Source organism: Rhinopithecus roxellana, chromosome 15 (assembly GCF_007565055.1).
Source record: "Rhinopithecus roxellana isolate Shanxi Qingling chromosome 15, ASM756505v1, whole genome shotgun sequence".
In the NCBI taxonomy this organism is placed as follows: domain Eukaryota; kingdom Metazoa; phylum Chordata; class Mammalia; order Primates; family Cercopithecidae; genus Rhinopithecus; species Rhinopithecus roxellana.
Genome location: NC_044563.1, coordinates 33189010 through 33202088, shown reverse-complemented (window position 1 = coordinate 33202088; position 13079 = coordinate 33189010). Strand labels below are relative to the sequence as shown.

General features: G+C 34.9%; 1 protein-coding gene across 1 annotated transcript in view; it reads left to right on the top strand.

Moving 5' to 3' along the window:
• The window catches only part of SESN3 (sestrin 3), a 65641-nt gene extending 53142 nt beyond the window's left edge, over positions 1-12499 (top strand). Inside the window, exons 8-10 of the mRNA XM_010358691.2 lie at positions 369-559; positions 2936-3080; positions 4655-12499. Of these exons, the coding sequence (XP_010356993.1) occupies positions 369-559; positions 2936-3080; positions 4655-4741 (423 nt within the window). The 3' untranslated portion in view covers positions 4742-12499. The remainder of the gene's footprint in view (positions 1-368; positions 560-2935; positions 3081-4654) is intronic.
• The last annotated feature ends 580 nt before the right edge of the window (positions 12500-13079 follow it).

The window sequence follows — 13079 nt, the reverse complement described above, 5'->3', positions numbered from 1 at the left end:
CTCCTTCATGGTTATTTTAGATGATCTGTTAACTGTCTGTGTCACTGGGTAGGTTTGTTCACATAGGAATATTCCAAGATCTCCTGGGGCCCTTCCAGATAAGGGGATAATGTGCATAGTACCTGAGTGTAGGAGATAACTAGAGTTCATCACTAACATGACAAATCCCATACCCTTTGAAGAAACATCCAGACACTCTGATCTACTAACTGATGTGAAGGGTTCTAGGTAAAGCCTTAGTAAAGCTGCAAACCTAGAATTAAATTAGAAATAGCCTCACTTACTTGCTTCATTAGTTATATTTAATAAATACATACATTTACATGGAAAATGCCCACTTTGTAATTAAATACATTTTATTCTTTTAGGACTATACCTGGGAAAATCATGGGTTCTCCCTGGTGAACAGACTTTATTCTGACATTGGACATCTTCTTGATGAAAAGTTTCGGATGGTCTACAATCTCACATATAACACTATGGCCACCCATGAGGATGTTGACACAACCATGCTGCGCAGAGCTTTATTTAACTACGTTCACTGTATGTTTGGAATCAGGTATGTTCATTGTAGAGACAGTTTTATACATTTCTAAGTGAAAATTCAAGCATAAGTCTTATTTTTATCTTGTTTGGGGGTATATGACTCTGGGAAAAAAATATTACATGTAGACTTCTGATTTTAAAAATTAATTTCATTTTATAGAGAAGCATTTTTCTTTAAGTGTCATGAATCTTAACATTGATGCACATATAAATACAGTGGTAAAAATTTACTAAGGAGGGAAAAAAGCATCAGTAATCATTGGGGATAGGATAGAATTAGACCAAATCTGAGAATCCTTCCTGGAAGAATAGGTGAGTTTTAAAAAAACAGTTGTAGTGTCCCTTTAGATCACTATAATAAATTCTGGTTTGTTTAGTTAGTTTGGTCTTTTTAAGCCTGTAATCCCAGCACTTTGGGAGGCCGAGACGGGCGGATCACAAGGTCAGGAGATCAAGACCATCCTGGCTAACACGGTGAAACCCCATCTCTACTAAAAAATACAAAAAAAAAACCAGCCGGGCGAGGTGGCGGGCGCCTGTAGTCCCAGCTAATGTAGTCCTAGCTACTCGGGAGGCTGAGGCAGGAGAATGGCGTAAACCCGGGAGGCGGAGCTTGCAGTGAGCTGAGAACCGGCCACTGCACTCCAGCCTGGGCGACAGAGCGAGACTCCGTCTCAAAAAAAAAAAAAAAAAAACATTTTTTAAGGAATGGCAATTACAGTATAAACAAAACTATAGTAGGTTGTGCCTTCATAAGCTTACATAACATCACATAACACTGAAATTAAATATATCAGCCAATATAAATTAATGACCTTTAAATTTAGAAAATTGGCATTGAGAGGACAGTAAGTAAATGAGATTGAATAGTCTAATCAAGAAAGCACTTATTGAAGAATGTGCCTTTTTGACTTGTGGTTTGAGGCTTTTATGGAAATAGATTAACAGACAAAAAATTTCCAGTTACAAATTATTCAACTTGACCATATATCCGATATATATCAGAAAGACTTTATGATAATTAGAATTTAATCTGTTAAGCAAAGTATTTCCCATAATTTTAGCTAAAGAACCCCAAAATTTACTGATAAATCGACTAATAACATGATATTCCATGTAATAGATTATAGTTGTACATAATAACTGAGCTATTTGTCCATTTACCATGCTAGACAATGTTATCAAAGAATCAACACATTTTAAAACACATATATATCATATCTACCTACCTAAGAAAAATAAACACTAATAGAACTAAATTTAAATGCAATAAATATGTATTGGATACAAGGCAACAAATGTAGTGAGTATATTTATCTGTTGGATGCTACAAAATAAAGCTTACATAAATGCATCGAGATACTCTTTTTATTAAACTAAGCATTATATGGGTTAAAAATTAACTGAAAATATAACAGAGAAATTCCACAAGCTCCCAATACCACATTTGCCTACCTGTCTGCATCTGTGCCCATTTACTCTGCTGTCATTACTGTCTATGTTCCTATCCACTTATGCACAAAATCCCATTTCTCATTTTCTAAAGATCTCAATTCTAGCAATACTCCCTTCTCTCTCCAGCATAATCAGCTTTACTCTCTTTATTGGATCTTTCCCATCAGTATAGAAACACACTTAATTTCTCCCATCTTTAAAGAAAATTTCAGTTTCACCTTTCATTTCCCTCTGGCTACTGCCTCATTTTTCTGCTTTTGTGCAAAGCAAATCTCTGACAAAATTGTATATATTTACTGTCACTATTTTCTTATCTCCAATTCTCTCTTGAACCTATTCACAGTATCAGGCTTTTGTCCCTATCAACCAACAAAACTGCTCTTACCGAGGTTGCTAGTGACCTCCATATAGCTACTTCCAGTGGTCAGTTCCCAGTTATCTTATTTGTCTATTTGGCAGCATGGGACTCAGTGATTACTTCCTCTTCCCTGAAACACTTGACTCCTACCTCAAGTCCTTTACACTTGCTTCTTTACCACCATCTGGTATTGTTCAAATATCAACCTTTCAGAGAAGCCTTCCTGCCCACCCTATTTAAAGTAACAACTGCTCTCCTCCCAGACCAAGTTCCATTTCCTCTCCATGGCAGTTATCATCTGACTACAATATGTTTATCTTTTTAATTTTTTTTCCTTTTTACTTCAACAAAATTTAAGCTCCATGAGACCAAGGATTTTTGTCTATTTTGGTCACTGGTATATCACTACTACTGAGTACCCATGGCACATAATGGGTACTCAGTAAACATTTGTGGATTCAATTAATTAACGAGCTTTTAGTATTTAATTACTAGACAATAAATGTCCTTAGTATAGCTTTGGAAATTAAATATTTGAATTTTGTCATTATAAAGCTATTGTTGTGTTGCTCATAGGTATGATGACTATGATTATGGAGAAGTTAATCAATTACTTGAAAGAAGCCTGAAGGTTTACATTAAAACAGTGACCTGCTATCCTGAGAGGACTACAAAACGCATGTATGATAGTTACTGGCGGCAGTTCAAACACTCAGAAAAGGTAAGCGTTTCAATGTTAAGCATTATACCAAGGACAGTTCTTCAGTATAAGAAGTAATAGTTATGAAAAAATAACACATGAAAGTATTAATAAATTATTGCCATTGACATGGAAGTGGCATCATCTAGCTATCTGGGGTTTTTTTGTTTGTTTTTTAGAGATGAGCCTCACTCTTTCGCCCAGGCTGGAGTGCAGTGGTGCAATCTCGGCTCACTGCAACCTCCACCTCCCAGGTTCAAGTAATTCTTCTGCCTCACCCTCCCGAGTAGCTGAGATTACAGGTGCCCGCCACCACGCCTGGCTAATTTTTGTATTTTTGGTAGAGATGGGGTTTCACCACGTTAGCCAGACTGGTCGTAAACTCCTGACCTCAGGTGATCCGCCCACCTCGGCCTCCCAAAGTGCTGGGATTACAGGCAGGAGCCACTGCACCCAGCCACTATCTGGGTTTTTTAAATATTTTTTAAATTCAGATTTATTGAATAGTAACCCAATTATGGTTATATGCTGTGTTCAACATAGTGTATAAAATAAAAGTTTATCACGAGCCTTTGAAATACTAGATCTAAGCATTGATATCTTCAAAGTACATTTGGAAAACTGTCTACAGTTCAACCTGTTAATAAAAATCAGACATACTGAAATGTTGTGTTAGGTGTAATTGTATTTTGGCCCAGAAGGCACATCCATTTTGAGATTTTTTAACCACTAGAATTAACCTATTAAGACAATGGTTTCTGCTGAGCACGGTGGCTCACACCTGTGATCCCAGCACTTTGGGAGACCGAGGCAGGTGGATCACTTGAGGTCAGGAGTTCAAGACCAGCCAGGCCAACATATAGTGAAACCCCTTTTCTACTAAAAAATACAAAAATTTTAGCTGGGCATGGTTGCACATGCCTGTAGTCTCAGCTGCTTGGGAATCTGAGGCAGGAGAATCGCTTGAACCCAGGAGGCGGAGGTTGCAGTGAGCCGAGATCACTCCACTGCAATCCAGCCTGGGCAACAGAGCAAGACTCCATCTCTCAAAAAAAAAGACGATAGATTTTTCCCAAACTTGGTAATTTAGTGTTTTGACAATATAATTCAGGACTTTTGTGCCAAATATACTGTTACATAAAAATATTTATTTGAAAGAAATATATAGGAAACATTAAGTTAGAAAACCTAATAAATGTTAAAGCTTTTCACAGGATAAGCATAAACTGTCAAAAAAAAATGAGGGCTGATTTTTAGCCATGTAAAATTTTATAACTAGAAAGAAATATAATTTGTAGGAAAATTATAATTTATAAAAATTAGTTTTATTTTATAACCCAAAAGATTGACTTTACAAGAATAACAACTTTAATAAAGCTATCAGAATTTTTTAGATTTTATGGGTTATTTTTACTGCTCACAGAGCCATTTTTTATAGACACAGGTTTGAGTGTTGCATCATGAACATGGATAAATATGTCTAGGGGTGTGTGTGAATATTGCTTATATAGACATTAAAAAACCTTTGTGAATGTCTAATAAGATATTTTAGGTGTTTATAATGGTTACTAAACTGATGACATTTTCACTTCTAGGTTCATGTCAATCTACTTTTAATGGAAGCACGAATGCAAGCTGAACTTCTTTATGCTCTTCGTGCCATAACTCGGCATTTGACCTGAAGTATCACCCAAGGAAAATGTCATACATGTGTAAAGACCTTTCACATAAGATAAATATCAGAAGCTATTTGTGATATAACATCAAAAATTATTCAGTTCTCTAATGTCAAAGTTTAGCCGTTTGTTTTTTGTTTCTGTTTTTTGCGGCTGTAATGTGCAATGATGTGTTTTATTTTCCTTGATGCTTAACATTACTAACAATTGCAAAAATAATACTGAGGAGCACTACTTTGCATTGTTGATAGTTGGAGTTTTGGATACTGATCATAAATCATGAATCTGGCTTATTAGTGCTTAACTTCAGCGCTTTTGAGTTGTGTGTATGTGTATTTTTTCTCCCTCCCAACCCCACCCTTTTTTTTAAGAATAAGGACAAGTGCTTACAATCTGCTCAAGCAATTGTTTTTCAGATGTTGGAATTCAGCAAAGAGTGACCTCTCTGGCCATTCTAAAATTTTAATGTTGTGTCCTAAATCTGGTGGAGGAAAAGCATGCGCTGTTGAACCAAGCTGCTCACTGGACACGTATTTGTGTCCCCAGGAGATTATTTGTCAGGCACTGTTTTTTTTGTTTGTTTGTTCATTTGTTGTTGTTTTACTGCTATTGGCGATAACATGAAATGTGATACAGCCATTGCCCATAATTTAATGTGAAATTAATCATGATGAATTCTATAGCATGCTACTGAAATGCCAAATTCAGCTATTTTCTTTCTCTTCTAAAACAGAAGTTTCAGTTTTCCGTATCAGATGTATATATTATAAGTGGAATTATACACAATCCTATCACTGACAGTAATCCTCAGTCACCTTAAATAATCAGTGCTCACAGTGCTGCTTACAGTTCATTTAGTTGGCACATATAAACCATACCCACACAAGACTGACCAAAAATTTTCTTTGCACATTTTTCCTTTCTCATAGTTTTTTTTCTATATTTCGTTAAGCAAAAGAAGGTTAATATGCCTATTTTTTTCCTGTTAGGCTTTTAGAAATTATTTTCCATGACTTTTGTTCTTAGGTTAGACAGTTTATTATTCAAAGGTAAAAATTGTGTTTCTATGCATTAATGTGATTGAACAACAAAAACAGAGTGCAATATGTTCAAAAATTACTCAACTAAACGTTCCCCGTCATGTCACTGCAAAAGTGTCCTTTTCAACAGAGCCATAAAGAAATTTTTTTCAAATTTCTTTATTGCACAGGCTTTTTTCAGTTTTACCTTACTGGGATTGAACAATGTTCCTTTCATAATGCCAAAGCATTCCCTTCCCCAGAAAAATCTCCTTGGACAACTGGTTTTAAAAAGTTATCAAGTCATAGGGGAGGAATAAGCGGCCAAAAAGTCACATTTTTGCATTGGTTTACGTTGCTTGCTTGATTAGACTATCTTCAGAGAGCACAACATTATGTGTTTATAGCTTTAATTTGTATTATGTCAACGAACCAGTAAAGTGCCTAAAGAGATGCTTACAACTATCCAGTAGGACACAACTGCACTGCTTTTTAAACACTTTTTGGTTAGTTAAGGGTGACTTGAATTGTACACATACATGCTAATTTTTGAAAACATATCCATTTTTCACAGTAAATAATATAGATACAATTTTCTGTTCCAGCAAAGATTTCATTTTAGACTTACTTGTGATATAAGATTTAACTTTTGTGAAAGAATCGTGAACTAGTGTTTCATTAAATCATTTTCCTCTTCCATTTATCATCCTCTTCTGGTACAATATATTGGGTTGCTTTCTTTTAAATTTTGTTCCAGAAAGGAAAACAAATATGACTGTACACTTATTAACATAAGGTAGTTCTGCATTTTTGGATTCCAGGATCCTGTTTGAAATCTTCCATGTGAGGAAAAAATTACTAATATTTTTGAAGACAGGGTGGTTTAAAGAGATTATTCAGAGAACTTGTGCCATATCTCTTCTGTTTTATTGCATATGCCATGTGTTTTATTCAATATTACATTATGTAGATATGTAATACGAAGAAAATATTTAGGAGAATGGCAAAACACAAATGGCAACATAAATGTCCATTTGACTTCCCTAACTTTACAACTTTCAAGTTGAGGATGTCTTTTATTCTTGAATTTGTGTTTTTACCAGATGCTTTCAATTAATAGCCCTATATTTTTGTGCAGGTGAACTGTATAACAGGATAAAAAATGATTTGTATGTATTGAAAGGAGGAGAAATTCTCACAAAACACCATATGAGCTTTAGACCAAAAGGGGAAACAAGGTTTAAGTAACTAAAATGGCCACTTAGTTGTTGTTTATTTTTTTCCCTGGAAATGTAAGTAGTTGGAGTTTAGGCTATGGAAATATTAGTGCCTTTAATAGATCTCTTTCCTTGCAAAGTTTCTTTTTAGCTCAGCATTGATCTATTTCATCAATAGTCAGGAAAATAAGTTGACTTGGAACTATAAACAAAAACAAAACAATATATTTATGAACCTCAGTGAACCAGCCTAGAAAAATTGACTTCTGCAGGTGCTAAAGCACCTACTAATACGCAGCATGCACAGCATTTCAGGTTGTGAATACCATTTTACAACGAGTTTGCTGTTAATTCTCTTTATCCAATGCAAACTTGAAATTCTGATGCGGTTTTCCAGGGTGGTATTTTTTCAGAGTATTGAATTTACTATTTAGTAATTTATAGTATAGCTTTTTATATTAAAATGTGATATTTTTAAAAGAGATGTCTGGTTCAATTGGTATAATGATGTGATTATGCAATATGCTGATCTACACCTTGCACTCACATTGTGCCAAACTTAAATGTGCAAGTGTACGTGAGAAAAGCACATGTGAATGTGAATTCTTTAATTCTTTGCTTATTATGTTAAAATTAGTCTTAATAGTCCACTGATGTGTATGCTTGAATAATGTCTATTTACTTTGGAATTTCAAGATTTCCAGCTTCAATGGTAATTTGTAATTTCTCACATCACCTCAAGAAATATTGAGATACTCCCCCATCTGAAAATAATCTGTTCTTTAACCCACCTGACTATGGGAGTAGCCAGGCTGGTGCCTCACTGGCTTCTTCAGATGAGGCTTCCTCAGGTGGATGCATGACCATTAGGGGAAAAGAGGCTTTTGAGACAGCTTATTACCTCCTTCACCTTTTTGAACTAAGTACATTGTCTCAGTCCCAGTATGAATTTGTCCCATTTGGGGTATTTTTAAAATAAAAGATGGCTAACATGGAATCTGGGGCATAGCCTTGGCCTTTAATTATGGTTGTAAGCCCAAATAATGGCAGAGAAACACAGGGCTGTTTTTACAACAGAAAAGTCAATATAAGTTTTATGTAAGAATCCTATAAAATTTGAACCAGGTCTCCTATTTAATTGTTATAATGTCTCCTAAAGATTTTAAATGCTCCTAAACGCTAATTATTATTCCAGAGTGACCTTTTCCTTTTCCTCCTTATAACGTTATTTTAAAATCCGAAATCTTAGTTTTCTGTGCCACAGCAAAATAAAATGATCAACAAATAATTAAAGATCTGTACTTAAAATAGTTCACCATTTTTAGTGGAGGGAGGGTACATGCCTATTTGATGGTAAGATTCTTTTGAACTCTTAAGGACAATTCCTTATGGAAAAAATAAATTACAGTGCATGTTATAAAAATGATTTGCACTGTGTTAGCAAAATAAGGTGTTTTAGGTTGTATTTTAAAGACAATTCTAAATCATTTCTCTGGAAAACAAGACCTTAAATTCTTCTCTCTAATAGGACTGCTTTTATGCAAAGAGATGGTCTTACATGGAGTAAACAGTATATAACAATAATGTTATGTAAATAGTATGTCACATTTGCTTAGTAGTACAATTCCACAGCGAACTGAAAGTTGTGGCTCCTCTGCTCAGATTGAATTTTAAGTTACCTAATTTGTGTAATCAGAACCTATTCTAGGTGGCCGTCAACATAAACTCTGTTTCCCTATTATATCCCTCTGGAGACTGAGAATCAAATTAAATAGTCTTTCTTCAAAACAGTACTGTAACATGAATGTATTTATCTCAGTCAACAGAACTTATATGCCCACTGTAAGTGGAGCTTATTTCAATGCTAATTTGGCTTGGTTAACAGACCTAGAATCTGCCCAGGTGAGACCTAGAACTTAAAAATAGCTGGGGTGAAATGGATAATAGAGGTAGAGGTATATGTCAAGGCAGAGCCCTATGAGGAAGGAAAAGTTTTCAAAGAATACAAGGAACATAGTGCTGAGAGCGTGGCTGCCCTCAGCATCGTACTCCTAATCTAGAGAAAATATTTCCCATGTGGGAGCTCCTATCTGCATTCAGTTCACCCTTTCCTGCCTGCTTCTTCTTCCTCCAAGTGCCTCAACCTCTACATGCTTACTCTCCTCCCCTTCCCTCAGCCCATCTTGGTCTAAGCAGCTTTCACAATCCAAACCAAACATCACCAGCCACCTGCTGATAAGTCACCAGCATTTACTTTCCTGAGTTACTTTTTCTCCATTCATTGAGACTATGGATTCATCCCAACTCCTTCTAAATCCCTCAACCATCCAGCTATACTTTGGCTAACCTTTGCCCTAGACACTCTACCAGATGTTATGCAGTATCGAGTGTAAATTGTGTCACCCTATTCTGTTCTACCCTTTTCCCAGCTGCCGAAATATCTTGCTCTCCTCTACCTCATCCCCAAAGAGCCTATAAATTCAGAATATCTAACCTTTTCATGGATTCACTCACTGTTGTTCAGTAATACAACTTCCATATTTTAAATAAATCATAAAAGATATTTGCCTTCTATCAAAGTAGGAATCTTTATATTTATACATGATACAGAAATTGAACTATTTCTATCATTCAGAATTTAGCATATAGCAGAATTTTAAAGTGATTGAATTGCCATCCTAACTTGGATTTGCATTAGGTTATGAATACTGTTGTTAGTCCAAGCTATTTGAATGTAAAGTTAAAATTCTCCAGCAATCCAGAATGACTGATAACCCTTCAGTGGAATGGGAAATTTCTGGCATGCAAATAGGGTGGTGTTCCAGACATTTGTTTTATTGGTGGTGTTTGGGCCTTGAAACACATTTCTAATAGAAGGACATATGGCAAAGGGTATTTAGATGGTCCCATGGGATCACAGAAGCCCATTTGATTTATAATATAATAAAATAACACAAAATTGGGTACATAAGGGTTTAACCAGGCTTTCCTGGGTTAGACTAAGCCTCTAACCTCTGTTGCTATCCTATTCTTATGGGAGGAAAAAAATGTTCCATGGGATGAAAAGAAAATGCATTGACTTTGTAGTCTTTATTCTCCTAGCTGCACTTAGGGTATATCCAGCTGCACTTCCTTCCTATCCAGAAGGAAGAGGAAATGCAAAGAGGAAGAAGATGTAATAGTTCTTCCTCTCCAGCTAGGTGCACTTGAGGTTGTTCATAAATGTAAAATTATGTCAGGTTTCTAACATGGGACACTGTACACGGTTGTCTGACCTGATGAACCATCCCATTTGCAAGTATAGATAATTATTATTTCTTGCGGTATTTGGATGTTTTCCATCTCATTCATGAACAACTCAACCTGATAGTAGATTCCAGTAAATGCCTTTCAGGGCTCAGGAATGAATTGATGTCCTAGTTAAGAAATGAAACTTAATAATGGAGACTGAATGAGGCGGTTTGTATTAAATTATATGCCATGAAGTGTTCATTTTAGCTTTAAACTAATTATGACTGTACCACCATGAAGTACAGAATGAAAAAATATATTTATATATATATATTATATATATATATATGGGGGGAACAGAGAATGAATATCTGATTCTTTTGAATGCTTGTGGAAATCTTTGAAATAGTGCAGGGCATACCACAAAATAGCCTTTAGAACAAATACCCAATTTTACAGTTCACAGGACAACATCAAACATTAGTAAGTCTAAATATGATGAATAGAATTTTTGTTATGTCAATTTTGCTAGAACAGTCTATTTTCTTGCACCCCTCAAGTTAACCTCTTAAAAAAATGAATGTATAATTTCTACCGAAAGAGTATCAGAGAGAATCTCTCTGGTCTATAGTGTTAAAATATTGTTCGCAAATCCTGATTAGTTAAGGGCATACATTATGAAACTTACAGAATAAAACTTATTGTACATCTCTTTCTTAAATTAATATCTTTACACATTTTCAACTGGCTCCCCAAGTCTGATAAGGAAGGATTAAAAGGTAGAAAAAAGGAAATGTATTAGTTGGGTGGCCAAGAAGTTTCCTTTGTAATGAGAGACTTCCGCTTTCTGAATTTCACTGGTTCTCTAAGGTAAAAGAGTTAAATGGTACCCTTGTTCACCAAGGAAAGTGATCCAAACTATATATCTAGTGCAGATATTTCCTTTGCATTATTTAGTCTTCTCTGGAGAGAAAATACAGTTTCCCCTTCCTCTTTCTCTTCACATTTACTCTTTTCAATCCAAAATAAGAGACACAGAAAGCAAACCACAGCCAGTTTGGCATCTTCTCAGTGCTACTACTATAGGCACATACACATACACAGTCTGAGCAAGGTAATAAAGAACCCTGTCAGGTCCACTTGGAACACGGCCTTGCTACTTGGATTAGCTCCTTTAAGCCTGAAAATAACTTTCCTGGTCATGGAAGAACTGGATGCATCTTTTAACTTATGAAATAGAAGTTGAACTTGAAAACTCTTTTTAAAAAATCCTGGTTTTGCAGGACAGCTACATAATGAATGTATATATTAAGACTTTGTAGCTGAATTGCACATGAAATCAGATTGCCAACTTCTTGACTTTCAACGTTAGACATTTATCCTTAAGTTGTGAGCGATATATGTAGCATGCTGTGAAACGTCTATTATAGTTCTTTAATTCATCAGTATTAATACAGAATTATCTTTTGCGTTTCTTGGTACTTTTTATTCAGTGTAATCAGAAGCTGTGATGTTTTGCCTTTGTAGTCCTGTGCTTTGTTACTGTAATTTTTTTTTTTTTTTTTACGAAGCACGTGACTGGACTAATGTAAGGCAGATGACGTGATCTTTAAGACTGCTATATATATCAGTCTCTTACTCTATAAGGTTTTAAATTAGAATAAGCTTTTATCAAATAGATATTTGATGCAATTTAAGATTCACACAAGTTTCAGGGTCAAATGGCGGTCTTATAGTTTCAATTCTGAAGATAACAAACTTAGTAAACAGCCACTTTAAACTTGTTCTGGCAAACCAGACCCTGCTGTAGATATAGTCTAAGGTAGTTAACCATATAAGCCTTTTCAACTCCTAATGCCCTCCACATGAGTCAGCAGTTAAGAAGGTTCTAGAACCCATGAAAGCTTTTGTATGTATTACTAGGTTTTGTTTTTCTTATGTTGCTGATTTTACAGTTCTGACTAAAGCTGACCTAAATGGATCAGTTTATGTGTAATATTCTAGTGCTTTAATGCCTCTTTTTTTTTTTTTTTTTTGGAGGGATGGGTAATATTATTTGGACAGATGCAGAAGGAACTGTTAGTGAGTCAAGACAAACACATTTGAAATAAAGGAACTGTGTATTAACATGTTAACAATTCATAACTGCACTTTTTATGACATTTTGAAAATCTATTTATAGGTACAGAACAATGGGTTTTGTTAAACTGTATCACATTTATACTTGCAGAAATTTATTTCATTGTTATTAGTAGGAATTTTATTGGTTCAATAAAATTGGCAAAACTGAACACCAATCATTTGCCTACTTTGTTTATATTGGAGTAGCATTCTCGCTTGATTTATTTCTGCTTGATTATTGAGACATGTATTCTTAAAGATATCACAATTATAGGAGTCATTATTTTCACTATTTTTTTCCTAACCCAGTTTCCTGGTGACATTTCTTATCACTCAATATTCTATTTGTAGAATATTGCAGTAGTGTAAGTTGTGCAAAATGTATAGTCATTGTTACCTTTTAAAATAATTGTGATCTCAGCAAGAGGCAAATTAACTTTATTATTGTCTCTTGTTAACCAAAGCCATAATTAGAATGAGGAAAGGGGCATTGGACATAAGGTTGGGGCCTGGATTTGAAAACCTAGTTTTTTTCATATTCTACTAGCTTTGCAGCCTTGAAAGTAAATTAATCTCTATGATCTTTGATTTCTGAATTACATTCTATCAGGAGTAATACCTTCTTGAGATGGTTGTTTAAGAATTAGGTGATGTGTACTAATGTATTTGAAATACACAGCACAATAATGAATTTGAATGGATAAACAAGCCCAGAGAATACTGTTACTCTTTGATATAAAGTAGAAAAAAATTAAT